Source organism: Hakea prostrata, chromosome 9 (assembly GCF_041222555.1).
Source record: "Hakea prostrata isolate BN-2017 chromosome 9, UWA_Hpros_2, whole genome shotgun sequence".
NCBI lineage: Eukaryota > Viridiplantae > Streptophyta > Magnoliopsida > Proteales > Proteaceae > Hakea > Hakea prostrata.
This window is the reverse complement of record NC_142608.1, coordinates 9429158-9448971: the sequence shown is the minus strand read 5'-3', so window position 1 is coordinate 9448971 and position 19814 is coordinate 9429158. Positions and strand designations below refer to the sequence as shown.

At 34.9% G+C, this 19814-nt stretch overlaps 1 protein-coding gene across 2 annotated transcripts; it reads left to right on the top strand.

Annotated features, from left to right (window-relative positions):
* The first annotated feature begins 13935 nt into the window (after positions 1 to 13935).
* LOC149004545 (uncharacterized) lies at positions 13936 to 18768 on the top strand. 2 transcript variants are annotated; one of them, XM_089169462.1, is made up of 5 exons: positions 13936 to 14152; positions 15575 to 15873; positions 15965 to 16087; positions 17205 to 17495; positions 17942 to 18768. In XM_089169462.1, the coding sequence occupies exons 2-5, from the start codon at positions 15607 to 15609 to the stop codon at positions 18146 to 18148; spliced, it is 888 nt and encodes a 295-aa protein (XP_089025588.1). In that variant the 5' UTR covers positions 13936 to 14152; positions 15575 to 15606; the 3' UTR covers positions 18149 to 18768. The 2 variants fall into 2 exon arrangements, with proteins under 2 accessions (XP_089025588.1, XP_089025590.1); XM_089169464.1 differs by having other exon boundaries at positions 13936 to 14186.
* The last annotated feature ends 1046 nt before the right edge of the window (positions 18769 to 19814 follow it).

The window sequence follows — 19814 nt, the reverse complement described above, 5'->3', positions numbered from 1 at the left end:
CAGTTTAGTTATAGATATTTTAAAGTATTATTCTTCTTTTTCTAGTGTTTCTTTTAGTTATATTTCTAGGATTGGCAATGATTTTGCTGATTTTCTTGCTAAGGGTGCTTGCAAATTATCTCTAAATAGATCCTGGTGGGATATATCACCGTTGTTTATTGTGGATTCCTCTCGTTTGTATAGGCCTTTGGACCTAAACTCTTTCATTTAATATAGTTGTTGCTCTTTTGTTTTGGCCAAAAATAAATGATGGCATTTGGATTCAGAGCTGCATAAGTTGCGAATGGTGAAGATCAAAACTTGTGATAGAGTTTTGATCTCAATCACTTTTTTTTTTTTTTTTTTTTTTTGAACTACACCAACTATACCAAAAGAAAAATATATACAAAATCGGCAAATCTCAACAACAACTTTGAATCTTGATTGTAGGCAACATGACTCATGTTTGATAAGCAACTCTGCCCATTTCAAGATCCTAGCCCCGAAGAACAACCAGGGGAAACAAACACCAAGGAAAAGAGGCAAGAGAAGCGACCAACCCGAGAGGCCGACCCCGGCAACAAAGAGATTTCAGCAAGAGCCAAAAAAAAAACACGCCCCGGAAAAACCCGCCCCCCAGGAAAAACCCCAAAAGAAAAAAAACACCCAAGGAAACAAAGTTCGGCGAGGAGGGACCCCTTCCATTGAAGCACTGAGACCCCTTTCCCGGCCAAGCCTTTCAAATTTGTTCTCATAACTCTACGTTTGTGCTCACAGCTCCTCCTTGCTTAAAGCTTTTAAGATGGATTGTTTATTCAGCCTTTGTTCCTTCTCATCTAAGAAGAGACAAATTAAAACGAAAGGAAATAAATTACTTCGATCAACGGTCTTCTTCTGATCCGTCACTGTTGAATCTTATCCTCATTTCTTGTGAAAGCTGTTGGCTTCTTTAGATTATTCTCATTCAAGAAAAATAAAACAAAGTAGAAGAAATTGTAGGGGTAAAAATTACTAAGCTTGCAAATTGCTAGAGATTTATATTGCTAGGGTTACAAGATCGACTTTGGATAAAGAATATAGAAAGGTTAACTTTTTTTTTTTGGGGTGAAAATAAGAGATTAACTTAGTATTGATTTATAGGGAGACAATTTGTGTTATTTATATAAGGGTGTCGATTGTGTATTGATATTGTTTTACCGTACCAAATTGTGCCATTTAAATTGAATCATACTACACCATTTTCAAATTCGGTATGGTGTACTAAAACCGTTTTTCAAAATTTGGTAAAGTATGGTTCAGTTTTAAGTAGCATGCCATTTGTATGTACTAAATACCGTACCAAATTACCATATATCGAAACCGTACCGTATTCTGAATTATCGTACCAAATTTGACACCTTTAATCTAGGTTGGGTTGGTCCCAATTTAAAATCCAGTCCATCTTAATATTGTTCTTGAAAAATACAAATCCAGTATAGGCCATGAGCTGAAAACCGTATTTCAATTACAAAATTTTATTTATTAACCACAAAAAGAAAGAATGTCTCCACCCATCAACTTCCTCTCTTACCAGATTTTGTAGTTGCTGGTTCTTGAGAATGAAAAGAAAAATTAGGAAAGAATGGGAAGGTGAAAGAAAAGGGAATTGGAAAATAATAATGTAATATACTCTAGTCAATACGTTAGCTTATTGTGGCAACATTACAAATTAGAAGATTAGAATAATGAATTTTTTCATACTGAAATTATATCCTATCATATACCGAACCGTATCATTTTTATCATATCAACTTTATACTGAAACCATTTTTTAAATTTTGTTGTCAATATGGTACGGTTTTAGTATGAGGTTTTGAAATTTGGTACAGTACCATACCGTACCGAATCGAATTACCAGTATGGTACCGAATTAACACCTTTTTTTGCTTCCATATTCAATTATAGACAAAAATTACAAATATTTATCTTTTTCTTATTAAAAAATATTTTTTATAGAAAAAATGAGATGAAAGAAAAAAAAAAAAAAGCCGTTGTGTTATAAAATAAAGATAATATATCAGAGACAAAGAAGAAAACTAGAACAAGATCAATCAGAAGTGATTCATTCAGTTGAGTGCATTACATATTTATGGTAGAAGGAGCATCTACTCTGATATGGAAATACAATATATGATTCTTGCACACAATAAGATATTCTTGATATGGAAAGATAGATTGCCGCCCAAGATAGAAGGTGCATGGAATGGAAATATTGACTGCCAACATTGTGTGTTGAGATCACTGTAATCTTCAATTAAGATGGGAATGTGAATCACCAAGATTGTATGCTGAGGTGGTTGAGATCTTCAATTAGAAGTATTGTCTATTGGGGGATGATGGATATCCACAATCAATATTATTTATAACACTTCCCCCTTGGATGTCCATCAATAGATAATGTACCTCGTTAAAACCTTACTAAGAAAAACCCTATGGGAAAAAATCTTAGTGAAGGAAAAAGAGTATATATATCTAAATAATACGTATTGGTAGCTGCCTCATTAAAAACCTTACCATGAAAACTCAGTGGGACAAAACCTTGGTTAAGGGAAAAGGAGTACAGCACGTATTTTACTCCCCCTGATGATAACATCATTGAGTATCTTTGAATACGTTCATTCCATTATCATATACCAACTTCTCAACATTTGAAGTAGGCAACGCCTTAGTAAATAAACCTGTCAAGTTATCACTTGAACGAGTTTGTTGAACATCGATTTCACCATTTCATTGAAGACCATGAATGAAGAAAAATTTCAGTGAAATATGTATCGTTCCATCTCCTTTGATGTATCATCGCTTCAATTGAGCTATGCATGCAGCATAATCTTCATATAATATTGTTCAAACCTCTTTTTTCTAGTAGAAGACTCATGTTTCAGAATGTGTTGTATCATTGGTCTAAACCAAATATAAAATAGCTAACATTCACTTGTGAATAAATAGTCTGTTTGAGATCTAGTTGTATATAGATCAGATAAAAATCTTGCATCTGCATAACAAGTAAGTTGATGTCCACATTCATAAAATAATATCATGTCAATAATTTCTCGAATATACTGAAATATATGATTTATAACATTTCAGTGTCTTCGTATTGGAGAAGAGATAAATCTTGCTAATACACTTATAGAAAATGATATATCTGGTCTTATACTATTAGCAAAATACATTAATGCCCCAATTGCACTAAATATGATACTTTATGACCAGGAAATTTTCCACTATTTTCTTGGGGTTGAAATGAATCTTTCTTTATATTGAGCGATCTCACAACCATTGAGGTACTCAATGGATATATTTTATCTAGATAAAATCTCTTCAAAATATTCTCTATATAAGTTGATTGATGAACGAATATTTCATTCATAAAATGGTCAATTTACAAGTCAAGACAAAACATTGTCTTTTCGAGATTTTCATTTCAACTTTCTTCAAATAATCTACTGCTTTTGGAAACTCTTCAAGAGTTTCGATGATATTTAAATCATCATCATATATACTTACTAAAATTAGATCCATATCCTTTAATAAAGGCATAATAATAAATTGGATCATTTTTATATTTTTCATTTAGTAAATATCCACTAAAGGAGATTATACCATATATGCCCTAATCATCTTTGAAGCCTTATTGAACAAACTTCCTAGGAATTTTTATATGCTTCAGTCATTTTGAATTCTTCAGGGATTTTCATATATATTTCACACTCGAGTGAGCCATATAAATAGGGTGTAATAATATCCATTAGACGCATGTCAAAATTTTCATACACTGCCAGATTAATAAGATATCTGAAGGTGATTGCATCCACCACAAGAGAACATGTTTCCATGTAATCAATGCCAGGCATCTGCAAAAATTCTTGTGCCATAATTCATGCTTTATATATCATGATTTCATTCCTTTTCTCATTTCATTTTTCGCAGAAAACTCAATTGTACCCCACTGGCTTTATAACTTCAGATATTAGACTATAGGTCCAAAAACTTTATTTTTCAAGCGAATTCAATTCTGCTTGAATTGCGTCTTTACATTTTGGCCAATCATTTCTTGATTTATATTCATCAACAAATTTATGTTCAAGATCCTCGTCTTGTTGTATTATTTCAACAATAACATAATATACAAAAATGTTGTCGACAACTTTATCTTTTCGGTTCCATCTTTTTCCTGCAATGACATAACTAATCGAGATCTCTTCATTATTTTTAGGTACCTGAACCTCTTCTGGGGTTTCATAGAAAGTTATGTCTACAGGATTTTCATAATCAATTGTCTCCATTTTATGATCATCTTGATCATTTGCTCCTTTCTTTTTCTAGGATTTTATTCTTGGAACCGATTGATCCTCCACGTTTTAAATGTGGTTTAATTTCATTTGCACTGATAGATTGTCCTTCTGGGACATCAATTCTAATTGGAGCATTTACAATTTGGAATATGAGATTTAATAACTCTTAGCAGGTCAACAACTGCGCAGTTGATTTATAATATTTATTGCATTATCCTTTGAACTTCAAGTTCACAGTGCTCAGTGCGAGAATCTAATGAGATAATGATAATGCATACAATCAATCTCTTTTTCCAACTGTTTATTCTCTCCCCCTCATGTTGGAAAAGTTAATTCATCAAAAAATACTAAGCAAGTATTGCATTAAATAAATCTCCTATCTTTAGCAATATTTTGAATTATATAAGGAGATTTATATCCAACATATATTCCCAACTTTATTTTGGGACTCATCTTTGTGCGCTGTGGTGGAGCAATTGGAACGTAAGCCGCACATCCAAAAATTTTAAGATGAGAAATATTTGGCTTCTGACCATAAGTCAATTGTAATAGGGAAAATTTATGACAACCTTTTGGCCTGATGCATACAAATGATGCTTTGTTATCATAATCAATGGTTTAGCTATTAATTTGAGACATTTAATAAATGATTTTGCTACACCATTTTGGATATAAACATAAACAACAGGCTATTCAACTGTGATCTTAGTTGTTATACAATAATCATAAAGCCTAAGATGTAAATTCACCAGCATTATCAAGACAAACTGTCTTTATCTTATAATCCATAAATTATGCTCTTAATCTCATTATTTGAGCAAACAATCTCACAAACAACAAATTGCGAGTTCATAATGAACATACATGTGACCACTTTATAGATGCATCTACTAAAATCATATATTATCTGAATGGTCCACATGATGGGTGAATGGGCCCATATATTTAACCTTCTATACGTTTTAAAAACATAGAATGTTCAATATCAACTTTAGCTGGTGAATATTTAATAATAAATTTTTCTTGAGAACAAACAATACAAGAAAATTCACTTAATTGAAGAATCTTTTGGTTCTTCAATGGATGACAATTGAATTTTCAATAGTTTTTCGCATCATACTTGATCCGGATTGTCCAACCGGTCATGTCAAATAATAAAATTATTGGAATCAATGTTCATTTGATTTACCCAATCATGTGTTTCAACCATGCGATATTCGTGTAGTACAAATTGGGAGAAATATCTAATGCCTTTGTATAGATATTTACTTATACCATTATTTGTAGTCTCAATTTGATAATCATTTTGGCAAATAGCTTTGAAACTTAATAAGTTTCTTTGAGACTTACTACAAAATAATGAATTATTCATAGCCAATTTTATCTCCCAGATAATAATAGATTAGCTCTTCCGGAGCTTCCAATCAATGTTGTACTAACAATTCTTGTATGAACATTGGCTTCCGTGTCATCAAATAAAATAACCATAACCAAATCTTCAACTATTATCTTCAAAGGAGTTTGTAGCATCTAGATGTGTAGTATCTATGAAGCCATTAAAATCATCATTTTTTTTTTATAGGCAAAAAAATTGCTCAAGTATTATGATTTTGGAAAATCCAATTTATCTCCACATTATTTTTATTTCTTTAATTAAGGCTTGACAAAGCTTAATTAAATATTGTGGAGTATGACAGATACATGTCTAATGGCTTTCATACCACATCGGTAACAAATATTATCTTCACTCCTTGAATTGTTATATTGAAAATCCTTATTATTCTCTTATTTATTTCCATAATAATGACGGTAATTATTCCGTCTTTTGTCTCATCCTCTTCCATAGTCATGACCATAATTTTAATTTTGCCTTCTTTCAGGCATATCATGAATTGTTGTATTCACTTCAGGGAATGGAGTAAAACTAATAATATGAGCTTCATGACTTTTCATTAATAGTCCATTATTTTACTCAGCCACAAATAGGCATGATATCATTCAGAGTATTTCTTAAAACTCCTTTTACAATATTACTATTGTAACAACAAATCTGAAACTTGAAAATTTGCTGGGATATTTTGATGAATAATATTTCCTCCTTATAATTTCAAAAGAGAATTAATTTAAAAAACTATAGAACTTTCAAATCTTGCAACTTCATGTGCATCTGCAGAACTGTATTTATTTACAGTTTCAAATCTTGCAACTTCATGTGCATCTCATAGAATCGTATTTATTTACAGTTTCAAATCTTGCAACTTCAAATGCATCTGCAGAACTGTACTTATTTACAGTTTCAAATCTTATAACTTCATGTGCATCTGTAGAACTGTATTCATTTACAGTTTCAAATCTTGCAACTTCATGTGCATTTAATAATATTTGTGGTGCAAAGCTAGCAACCACTATGTACAATAAATAAAACCACAATCGTTAAAGCAACATAATATCTTATTATTTGATTGATTCTTAGATTCAATAAAACACATACCTTTTTATCATGATGCACTTACATTTCAAGATGGACAAGGTAAACTCCATTGTTTACAAAAACATGCGAGGAGGTCGATCATTCTTTTCACTTTGGAATATAAAACATAATGATACATAGTCTGCTGTTTTTCTTCTCAAAATGCAATACTTCGAGCGGATTCGTTCTTTGAGCGGAATCGTGCTGATAACGTGTTATAAAATAAAGATAATATATAAGAGAGAAAGAAGAAAACTAGAACAAGATCAATCAGAAGTGATTCATTCAGTTGAATGCATTACATATTTATAGTAGAAGAAGCATCTACTCTGATATGGAAATACAATATATGATTCTTGCACACAATAAGATATTCTTGATATGGAAAGATAGATTGTCGCTCAAGATAGAAGGTGCATGGAATGGAAATATTGACTGTCAACATTGTGTATTGAGATCACTGTAATCTTCAATTAAGATGGGAATGTGAATCACCAAGATTGTATGTTAAGGTGGTTGAGATCTTCAATTGGAAGTATTGTCTATTGGGGGATGATGGATATCCACAATCAATATTATTTATAACACGTTGGACTTTATCTCCTCAAAATGTGAATTATATTATTGGAAAGTAAAGTGGCTAATTTGAATTGGCATTTTATTTTATGTGTTTCAAATCAGATTTGTCATTTATCATTATACATTCTATATCGTATAATGTAAGCAAAACATACAATAATACCATTTTAAGAGTTTAAATCTTTTACGTGCATGGTTAAAGGATTGCATGGTTAAAGGATTGTGTTTCCTTTATATCTCTCCACTACACATTTAAAAAGTGGACACACGTATGAACACTGATAAGGTGGACCAGAGCTAGATCCCCTTCTAAACATATAGTGGAAAAGTGTAAAGAAAACACAATACTCTACCCCATAAAAGATCCCAACTCCCATATTATTGTTATTAATTTCTTCTTGGATTTAAGTCTATCAATGCAAAATGAGATCTAACTTATCAACTTGAATACAATTATCAAAAGATAGATTGCTACCAGGGGTCCTATCCAAGCTAAATTCTAGCTTACTCTTGTTTATGCATACACAATGTTGCTATCTTAACAAAATAGTTTAAGAAAGTAGGGGATTTGAATGTAATGCATGCATGAGAAGCGTCAAATGTCGTAGGGGGCAAGCTATGTTCGGAGATTTTGAGAGTAACGTAGTTTTCTTTCATCATTGCACCAAATCTCTGAAATGGAAATCTTCACCTATGTTTGCTATCTCTAATATTTCATTTATCGCAAAAAGAGTGGCTCCCACCAAATCATTGTTTTTATGCTGATTAACACAAATTCCAGTACTCAAATTTTAAGAAACACCCACTTGCACCGCAAACCTTTTAATTGCATAGTCACAAAACAAAATGGTCCCGGCCTCAAACATCCAATGATCAAAGGCAGTGTTGATTTTTGGGGAAAAAGAGAGAAAAAAAAAAAAGGGGGTTGATTTTTGGTGAATCAAGGCTGTCAAAGGCGTTGTTGATTTTTTGGTGAATCAAGGCAGCGTTGGTTTTTTGTGTGTTGGAAGATTACATGCCGGAATCCGGTGTTAGAACAATTTGAGATGTGGGAGAATATGAGCCATTCATTCTCTTCGCTTGCTCTCTGTTTTTCTGTTTACTTTGGTTGTTTATTTGTCTTTCTTTCAGCTGTAAGGGGATCATCTACTACTGTAGATAGAGGTGTAGATAGAGTGCTGGGGACAATCTAAATTTATGGTGAAAAAGCATTGGAAGCACATATTGCTCCGTTAGACCGAAAAAAAAAATCCCCTTCTATGCACATCTCTCTGTTGTGCATCTCTCATACCAAATGAAAAGCTGAGATTAAAAACTTAATTTTAAATTCATAAAGTTCAAAATAGTCTTCTAGTTTTTTTGCTTTCTCAACCACTTATTTGGCATATATGTGCAAAGAGAAGTGCATAACAAAAGATGTTTTCCCCTCCGTAGACAGGAGGTGATCTAGACTTCGGTACAAGTAGGAACATTTGTCGAATTTCATTTTTTGTTATTAGACATTTGTCGGTATACTGTGTGTATATCGGGACTAATATCCTATCCATTTTTGACAAGGAAATGGATCGTCCATTTCCTTATAAATAGATGACATGTGCCTCAACATCACATCAAAAGATTGAGGTTCATTTATAAGTCAATTTTTTTTTAAAAATTTAATCATAACTATTTGATGTGACTTATAAATGGATTTCAACCATTTGATGTGATTTTGAGATACATGTCAAACAAGACTTATGTCTTAGTCAATGTAGGATGGTAGAGTGGTAAGATCCATACTTCTCGTGGGAGGTCATGGGTTCGACCTTTGCAGATGACAAAACTCACCCCTAAGGATGTAATCGAAGTGCGCGTAACTTGGCCCGGACAAACCTTAGATACCAAAAAAAAAAAAAAAGACTTTTGTCTTACCGTGGAAAAAAAAAAGGTCCAGGCAAAATATACTAAGGGGGAGTACTGAGAAAAAATCCGAACATAATATGATACGATCATTTTGATATTTTAGATACCTCAAACATAATTTTGGTACCTTATGTGCAGGGGCGGAGCCAGGATTGAATGTGGGGGGCCGAATATATGTGGGCCGATGATGGACCCACGGTGGGTCTCACAATTATAAGTAAATTATAAAAAATATATTAAAATAAAGTAAGGACTAAAATTGTGGGAGAAAAACTTTTAGGGTAATTTTCATCTGGACCCATTGAGGTTTGATCTATGTCATTTTTAGTCAAAATAAATAGACACTTTGCATCTGCCTTCACTGAGGCATCCAATAAGATTAATTAAGGACAAAGTATAATTTTTATGGCCAAAATACCCTCATATCTATTCTTCCATTACGGCATTCTTCTACTTCACTTGGCGTTTGTAACAAGTCACAAGGTTCGATCATTTTCGTCTTCGTTGTCTTTGAGACTTGTTATTCATTATTAGTTAATTCATACTGAGAAGAAGTTGCAGTTTTGCGGGTAGAGAAGTAGACCATAGAGATATAAAACTATCCGAATAAATAAAAGGAAAACAAAGACATCCCACCTCACCGTATCACCAGCTACTTGCAGCAGTTAAATTCAAGACAACGCAAGCTAGCAGGTAAGCCAAATAACTGTTGGCAGATACTGATCAGAACTAGTGGAAAAGATAGAGCTTCAGAGAAAGAAAGAACGAGCAAAGCATTGCAGTAGGGGGATTTCAGTTCGGAAGTGGAGTTTTAATTGAGGTTAGTTTAGTTCTTGAGTTTAAAGTTTGGGTTTGTTAACTATCTCAATGTCGGTCCAAGATCGTTCAACGCCACAACAACCTAAATCCCAGTTGTTGATCCAAGATCGATCATCGCCACAACCATGTAAATCCCAGTTTAGAGATTCTTCATCATCACCCCCAAATCGTCTCTCTGAGCCCAAAGACTCGATTTCTCAACATGGGTCTCTACGAACTTCTGCAAAATCATTTGTTTTGTCATTCTAGTCTCCACGGTCGCTGCATTATTCTTCCTCAATAATGTGAGCTACTCTGCTGCTCTCGTCCAAGCAAGAGCGAAAGTGCCCGAGAAGATGCCGTTGGCTAAAATCAATGGAAGGAGATTCGACCCATGAAAGATCAGTCGACGCCTTACACAGCTTTTCGCTCCGAACAATGGATAGTTGTTTCTGTCTCTAATTACCCAACTGATTCGCTTCGCAGTCTTTGGCTCACGGGGGGTTGGAATTTTTCTAATTGATCATGCCTAGGGGTGTCAATTTTCAACCCAAACCGTTAAAATCGGACCGAACCTGTTATAGCCCGAACCGGCCCTAACCGATCCTTAATGGGCCGAACAAATCCTCAGCCCGAACGGTTTTGGGCTGGCCCGGCCCAGCCCATGTGCGGCCTGTCAGCCCGTTAGTCTTTACATAAATAAAAGTAAAATATTAAATGTAATTAAATTTTGTTTGGAATTGTTTAAATGTAATTAATGATCCATGAATTTCGGTGTTTGAGACGTTGAGACTCGAGTTTGAGTAGTTGAGAGTTGCTTAAGTTTTAAGTTTTAACTTTTTAATTTTCAAATTTCATTTAGTTTTATTATTTTAAAATTTAAAAGTCTTAATTGATAACTCTTAACTCTTAAGTCTTAATCTTAATCGTTAACTTTTTAATTTTCAAATTTCATTTAGTTTTATTATTTTAAAATTTAAAAGTCTTAATTGATAACTCTTAACTCTTAAGTCTTAATATTAATTGTTAACTTTTTAATTTTCAAATTTCATTTAGTTTTATTATTTTAAAATTTAAATGTCTTAATTGATAACTCTTAACTCTTAAGTCTTAATCGTTAATGTTGTTTTTAGTTTCAGACTTTCAGTCTTTAACATTTTCGCTTTTGTGAAATCAGGCATCAGGGTTTCAAATTTCATTTTCACCGTTTTATTTCCAAACCGTTAGTCAACCTGAACCCAAACCGCACCAAACCGAAACCGCACTGAAACCGTTATCTTTTAAATGGGCTGGTTTGGGTGGGGGTGGGTTTTGACGTTACCGAAACCGTTAGGCCCGGCCCAAAACCGCTCCAAACCGCACCGTTGACACCCCTAGATCACGGAGTAGAAGAATATGATAAAGGAAGAATAGGTATGAGGGTATTTTGGTCATAAAAATAATAATTTCTCCTCAATTAATTTTATTGGATACCTCAGGGGAGGCAGATGCAAGGTGTCCATTTATTTGGACTAAGAATGACATAGATCAAATCTTAGGGGGTCCAGATGAAAATTACCCAAACTTTAAAAAAATCTTAAAATTTAAATAGGAATCGAAACTTGATGAGAAAGTTTAAGGATTCAAAAATAAAATTAAATGATTACGATTAAATATTATAAAATTTATGGCTGAAATCCTAAACGAGATTTAAATTTCCATTAATAGGAAATGAAATTTTAGAATTAAAAAAAAAAATCAATGATTATGATTAGATATGATAAAATCAATGGCTGAATTCTAACAAGATTTAAATTGCTATTAGTAGAATAAAGAGAAAGAAAGAACAATAGAAAAAATATATATTATACTTTATGAAAAGATTACTAGAAAAATCATGAGTGTGTGAGAGAGTGATGAATAATATGAAAAAGAGAAAGTGAATACCTAATAATTGTGGAGAAGATTTAAGAAAATTCCAATGTCTGCTAACTACTCCACTATTTTGTGAGACGGTGAAAAAAAAAACCCCAGATAAACTACCCCCCCCCCCCCACCCGCGGGCGGGCCGGGGGGGGGGGGGGGGGGGGGTGAGGCATCCTTAGACGAAAGAGTGGTCTTTCAGGATTGGTCGTTGTGTGTCACCACCTCCCACCTATCCTACACATTCGATCAAGGTTGTCACTGCGAAACTATAGTCAAGGTGCACGGGGTCTTACCGTCTAGCCGTTGGTACTCCGCATCTTCACGGAGAATTCAATTTCACCGGGTCCATGGCCGGAGCAAGGAGGGATCGTTACCATGCACACCATTATGCGACAAGGAATTACGCACCAGGACATAGAGTTACCGCCTGGGCCATTGCACGGGGGGGCTTCCATTCAAAGCTTATAACACTTCTCCTTCCGACATGAGTGTGTGAGAGAGTGATGAATAATATGAAAAAGAGAAAGTGAATACCTAATAATTGTGGAGAAGATTTAAGAAAATTCCAATGTCTGCTAACTACTCCACTATTTTGTGGGACGGTGAAAAAAATAAAAAGAGAGAAAAAATAGGAATAAAAGAGGAGATTCATGATAGAATAAATAGAAATGAAAATGTATGAGTATATATAGGGGGAAATTCATGGATCATAAGTTATTTTTTTAATTAGAATTTAATCTTTTATTCCTTAAAACTAGAGATTTAATGAAAACCATTAAATAATGATTAAGAATGACATTTGTATCCATTATCTTTATCTTAAATTTTTATTTTTAAAACGTGCTCCGCCATTGCCTATCTGTAGTTTATCTTATTCTACTAAACAATTAAAGACAATTGCCTCCTCTAATCTAGTCATTTATTCATTCAATCAATAGAATTGGTAATTTAATTTAATGGAGCCTTTCACAATTTCATGTCTTTTTATTCTTTTTTTGGTAAAGACAGTTTCATGTCATTACAATGTGATGCGTCCAAAATCTGCTCAGCTCTTAGATTTCCTCGTGATGACCTATAAAACGAAAGCGTCAGATGTGGCCCGACCGCGGGGTCGAGAGTCCACCTCCGAAGGCTAAGTCAGTTGATGAACTTAATCACAAACGGCTCTGCTAGAAGCACAAGGCTAAGGAATAAAGAACTGGGAAAGGTGATCTAAATCGTAAGCCTCTGATAGTTTACGTCTACCAGTATGTATTTGAATCTGAGTCCCTCACCTCGTATGGCAATGAGGTTTATATAGAGTGTACCTTCGAATCTCCTTCGTTGGATGCACTTGAGCCTTCTTCGGGTAGTCGTTGGATCTTATCAAGTAGATCCATTGAGCGATAGACTTCTAATAGATTGGACTAGTAGAGGACTCTTGAGATAACCTTTAGGTTATGCGATGTTTATCCCTTCGATAATGATTAGCCGCAACCGTCAATTCGAATCTGCCATCATTAGGGTAATTAACCTAATCCATAAGTTGAATTAGGGCGTGCTTGTAGCTGAATAAGTTTTCTTTCTCTAGCAAGCCATCTTACGGATTCGGTTCGCTCGGGAGCGAATCGATTCCTTATTTCTAGACCGGAGTCGAGGATCAAACCAGGTATGAACCCGGTTCGATCATATTTTCTCCATATCACAATGTAAATCAACAAGTTATCAATTGTGGGTTCGAATTTAGTAAAATTTCATTATATCTGAAAGCTCTTATGTTTTTATTGATGTTATTAGCAAAAACGTGAGGACGCGTGGGCAAATATCGAGTTTCAGAGTAATAATGATCAATGACTGATACTCGTCGGTCAGGAGGCAAATTTGAAGTTTCTTAAAACTGAGGGGGAAAACGGTAAATTTGATCAAATGCGTCGAGGTCGGCCTGCCATTATTGACGACTCTGTCTTGTATTTAATGGAGTGAAAGAGAACGAAAAATAAATAGATTCCCAATTGGTGAATTTTTTTTTTTGGGGTGAAATTGGTGATTATCTAGCAGGTTTCGCTACTGATCTTCCTGCCATTAATAGTCTGTGATGTCGTAGCCGTACGAAGAACTTGTTTTACATCGAAATACTAAGCTTCATTCGTCGATCCTTCGGTTTTTCCCCTCTTTCGGTCGTAATCCATCGCTTGCAGAGCTCGCTGTAAGTGATATAAGTTTCTTCAAATTTGTATTAGGTAATTTTCTCATGACATTATATATTTTTTTCCCGTACAAGCTCTAGTATTTAAGGAATTATGTTGCTTGTGATGTGTTCATTTTTGATGAAAATTGTGTTCGAACCTTTTATGGTGGTTTTTGAGCGTCATATCATTGATCGGATCTTTCTGTAACTGCTGGTATAGGCTTCTTTTTTGTAGGAATAGGGTTATTGGAAATCTAAGGAAGTAAAGGCAAATCTTAGTGTTACTTTTGGGATGGATAGAAGTTGGCTAATCTCATTATCAAAAAAAAAAAAAAAAAAAAAAAAAAAGAAGTTGGCTAATCTACCTAGTAATTTTGTTCCCTTCTGATGGGTTTTTTGTCAGATTCATTTTATTTGCGTGCTCCACTTGGTATCTTTTACTAGTGAATTTTAAAGTTCCATTTTCTCCTACTTGCATGATAGTGAACACAGTGGTAACTTCCATTTGAGATCGTACTCACTCTAGCAAGATCTAAATTACTTAACTTTGACATCTTACAACCCCGGCAAGGTTGCTGTAATCTTGGAATGTTAGAGTTTATCAATCCCATGCCGCCCAATAGGGTTTAACTGGTCACTAAATCCAATGCTTAAAATGATGTGCCAAACACAATTAGATTGAAATTTTTTTTTTTTTTGGGCGTTGGGGGGGGGGGGGGGGGGGGAGGTGCTTGTTGTGTGGGAGAGGTTAGTAGAACATGTACCTTAATTCTTTGTGTACATTTAAACTCATAGTATTTAAAAGCCTCAGGTTTTCTGATTGGATTCTTTTCACTGAATTTCAAACACAACTGTGGCAAATGAAGACAGTGGTTATTCTTCCTTTATAGTCTGCCTTATGGATTATGTATCTTTGCAAGCATGTAGTTATATGATTTTGAGGAAGACAGAATAGAGGGACAGTGACTTCAAACGGTGGTTTTTTGGTCTAGATAATTTCTCTTGTTCATTGAAGTTAGGCTCTGGCTATTTTCTTGCTGGCTTAGTGATTAAATGATACATAACAAATGCTTTAATTGTTCATAGTATTGCTCAAGTATTTTGGCTGCTTGGCGAATGCTATTCCTCTGTAGTTTTATGTGCTGGCCAATAAAAAGGTTGTATCCAATGGAGAAGGCTCCCGAGTTTAGCAGGCTCAATTATGAATTCTTATATTATATGAAGTCTGTAATTTAATTAGACCATAAGGAAAACTGGTTATGATTGTTCCCTTCTAATTTTAGTCGATGTGAGAACCATTTGTAAAATAGACAATCTTAGCTATAAAAGCTACTTGTTGTTATTTCTCATATTTCCTTTGTATTACCCATTGTTTAGATTTCCGAATTAGGATTTTGTTTAACTTTTGGATCCTTAAGATGCTCGATTACCCTTTTGCAGGTCCTGACTGTGGACATCTGAGCTTAAAAAAAATGATTGATTTAAGTAAATTTGACCGGGGGCAGCTTACTCTCTTGGGATCTGGGTGCTGTGCGATGTTAACAATGTATGTTACTGTACAGCTCTTATCCCAGCATCTTTTCTACTGGAAAACCCCAAAGGAACAAAAGGCCATAGTGATCATCATCCTCATGGCCCCCATATATGCCCTTGACTCCTTTGTCGGTTTGTTAGATATTCAGGGAAGCAAAACATTTTTCATGTTCTTGGACTCTATCAAGGAATGCTATGAGGCTTTGGTAAGTCAGTTCCACTTAGTTTGGAAATGACTTAGACATAAAAATTTTGATTGTTTGTTTTGTTGCTTAACTTATCTAGATGTTACTTCAGGTGATTGCCAAGTTCTTGGCTTTGATGTATAGTTACTTGAATATATCTATAAGCAAAAACATAGTTCCTGATGAAATTAAAGGAAGAGAGATGCACCATTCATTCCCAATGAACCTTTTCCAGGTGAGCAATCTTTTCTTTTGTTTTGAAAATTATTTGGCCTTATTATTCCTTCAAAGAGAATGTATAAGTGGTCTCCAGAAGGCAGTGAAGTTTCACTCTATTCATCTTACTTTTAGTTTTAATGTCGTGCTTCACTAGAACAGTAATGATTTAGCTGAGTGGAGACTGAGATGTTTAATGGTCCGTAGAGGGTTTGTCTCTGATTTGAAGTATTTTCTTCTATTTTTAGGATCCTTGATTCATGCATGCACAAACATAACTGAGGGAGAGATTTCCATAGTGTTGTTTAATTTGGTTTTCCGTATTTCCTTACTGTTATTTAATTTTGTCTTCTCTGTTGTAAGATTTAGTTTTAGACATCATATATTTAAAAAAAGGGAAAGAAAAAAAAATCCATTCTGACATTACAAGGTGGTTGTTATCAAATGACACCCACCCGCCAAACCAACCCCCCCCCCGGTTCCCGCCTCAGTGGAAAAAAGAAGAAGAAATAAATTGCACACAAAAATCCAACAATGGTTTTTCAACATGCATATACAATATCCATAATTTTTAAGGAGTCTTCTCATTAGGGGGGAAGAATTTGTAGAAAGTCCAGAAATATTTTTGTAAAAATAGGTCAGTGGTTTTGGAGAAAATATTTTTTTTTTCCTTGGTAAAAACCTTTGGACTGCTTAGAATAGAATCACAGTGATCAAACTCATTCGTCTTTTTTCTCCCTCATTTTGAAGGTTGGATTCTCTATTTTCATGGTAGGTCTTTTTTCCCCCTTTACTTTCCAACTCCCGTTCCTTCTTTTATGGGCAGGGCTATGTTTTGTGACTTCATGTATGTGACCGTAAATAAGTTTACATTGACCTTTCATATATACAATTGACTTGGAGCCAATTAGCCCAGTCGACTACTGCCAAGAAAGCAAACTTAATTATGAAAACCCAGGAACATCCCAGCTGTAGTATTATGTGAAACTTTTAGCATTTATTGGATCATAGTGTGAATTTAGAATTTTTATTTCATGCTAAAAGCACCATGCACACCGCTCAGGACTTATCAGTAAAGTAGTTAGCTTGTTGGAAGAAATGGGTATATATTTGAAACACATTTTTATGAATTGCAGCCACGGACTGTCCGGCTGGACCATCACACCTTAAAGCTCCTCAAATACTGGACTTGGCAGTTCGTTGTCCTTAGGCCTGTCTGCTCTGTGCTGATGATAGCACTTCAACTTATTGGGTTTTATCCCAGTTGGCTCAGCTGGACGTTTACTATCATTCTCAATCTTTCTGTTTCATTGGCTCTATATTCCCTTGTGCTCTTTTACCATGTGTTTGCAAAAGAGCTGGCACCCCACAAGCCCCTCTCTAAGTTCTTGTGCATTAAAGGAATTGTGTTCTTCTGCTTCTGGCAGGTATGGTTACACCCTGATTCCTCACAATTTCAATATTACTACTGTATAAAGATTTTTTGAGCACTTTGAATGATAAAGTTTCTAAAAGAAACGCTTGGTAGAATGCAATTCTCTTCCCCAAACCACCACACAACCCCCCCCCCCCAAAAAAAAAAAAAACAGAGGAAAAAGAAAGAAGTGATTGGTGATAGGTGTATGCAGCCGCATGTCCAGCTAAAAAAAAGCAGGAAAAGAAGAAGTGATTGGTGATATGGTGTATTTGCAGATCCATGCATGTCACAGCATAAATCAAAGAATAAATGGCACCAAGAGAGGGTTTTTTTTTTGGTTTTGGTGGGGGGGGGGGGGTGCTTCTGTCCTCCATCCTTTGATGGATATTTCTTCTTTTGAAAATGGAGTTTTTCCATTACTTGTATTCTCACAGATGGCTCTTTGACTATTTGTAGGGAGTTGTGCTTGAGGTTTTAGTTGCAGCGGGCATCATCAAATCTCATCATTTCTGGTTAAATGTAGAGCAAATTGAGCAAGCCTTGCAAAATGTTTTGGTATGCGGGGAGATGGTTGTCTTTTCAGTTCTCCAGCAGTATGCTTTCCATTTTGAGCCTTACAGTGGAGACATGGCATCCAAAATGCGTAACAAGAAATATGAATAAGTTATGATCTGAAGAATGTAGTGTTAATGCGGTTAATACAGATTCAGTATTGTTTTCTGAGAGGTTGTTTTGTATCTGTAGCATTTTCGGTCTTGGGGGTTTAACAATATTATCTATTGTGATCATTTTGAATTAGAGTTGATCTTCTACACATCAGGCGGAGGTGGTGTTTTTCCTTTTGGTGATGGAGGGGTAGGGGATGATGGTGGTGGATTCTTCAACTAGAACATCAACATTATATATAGCAAGTAATCTTATAAGTTTTAACTATTTATATGGTTCTTTGGTCTTGGATTTTTATGGCTATTTGATGGATATCAAATACAAGAGGGAGATCCAGTTACAACTCAAGAAAGTGATAGTATGTTGCTAAGTTACTGAATTCCTGTATCATATTTTTTCTATTCCTGTTTTACAGAATTGAGGGTTTAAAACTATTGGATCATTGATTTAGATTAGAGCTGGTTTAGTTTGATCTTGATCATATTTTGGTTGATTTTTATTGAATCCTTACTCAGAACCACAATAACAACCAAGGATTGTTTTCTACTCAAATGATGTATTAGCTGTAACGTTGTGCACTGATCCCAATGTCCCATGTCATATTTTATTTTAACCCTAGTAAGATGGTGATTATATAATGTGCCTGATTTTTTTTTTTTCTCTCTCGAGGATTATGTTAAATTTTATTGACCTAGTAAAGAGGGAATTGCTGATGCAATTTTAGAAGGGGAGCACTTTGTAGTTAGTACTCTCTCAACGGCTTTTTTTTCCTCTCCCGCCACGCAATGTTCGGACTTTTTATCGAGTGTGACCTATGGCAAGCATTAGCCCTGTGCACTACCATGTATCAGTGCAAGCACTAGTCTCGTCAGCGGAGCTCCACCAGAGGCCTAGTTTAGTCCATAGAAGCTGGTATGACTTATGCCTAGATCAAAGAGCACACAGCTGTCCAATGCAAGAAACAGAGGAGCAGAGGAGATTCGAACCTGGGACATGAGGTTTATCAAACCACTTGGGAGTGAGCTTGGGACCACTAGACCACCATCCTCGGTGGTCTCTCTCAACGGCCTTACAATTACAAATTATGAAAGGCCTACAAGTAAAGAATAATAAAACATTAAAAAAAATGAACACCATCATCCTAATTCTGTAGGCCTTCCCTGTAATTTGTGGTCAATAGCCATCGGGGAGACGATTCGGACTTGACTTTAAGATTTGGACGGACTTCACTGATACTGTTTCGATAACACATTGGCTTTATTTTTCTTTTTTCTTATAACCGGTAACTTTATATAAGGGGGGATTAATTTCTAATATATAAAGGCCTTTGTCCTAGGGTTTAAGGAGATTCTGGAGCTTGACTTCACTGTGTTGCAAAAGATTTCGAAGCTTGACTTCATTGTGTTGCAAAAGATTTCGATCTCGACCGTCCATTTTTCAAAAGTGTGATAATACATTTTTTGAAAATGAATTAATTGCGCAACACTCGACCAATTTTAGAGATTCTGAATTTGCCAACTGAGATATCATCTTGATTTTAAAGATGGCATACACCCACCGGAAGGCATGGAGATTCTATAATTGTAGGCGTTAAAGAATGAAATTCTCGTGTAACATTGTGAACTCCGACTGTACGCGTTTGACTGGACCTAAAAACTGCCCC

Coding starts and splice junctions, on each gene's coding strand:
- LOC149004545 (XM_089169462.1), top strand. CDS start 15,607: ATGATTGATTTAAGTAAATTTGACCGGGGGCAGCTTACTCTCTTGGGA. Junction 16,088..17,204: donor TCCCAATGAACCTTTTCCAG/GTGAGCAATCTT, acceptor TATGAATTGCAG/CCACGGACTGTCCGGCTGGA. Junction 17,496..17,941: donor TGTTCTTCTGCTTCTGGCAG/GTATGGTTACAC, acceptor GACTATTTGTAG/GGAGTTGTGCTTGAGGTTTT.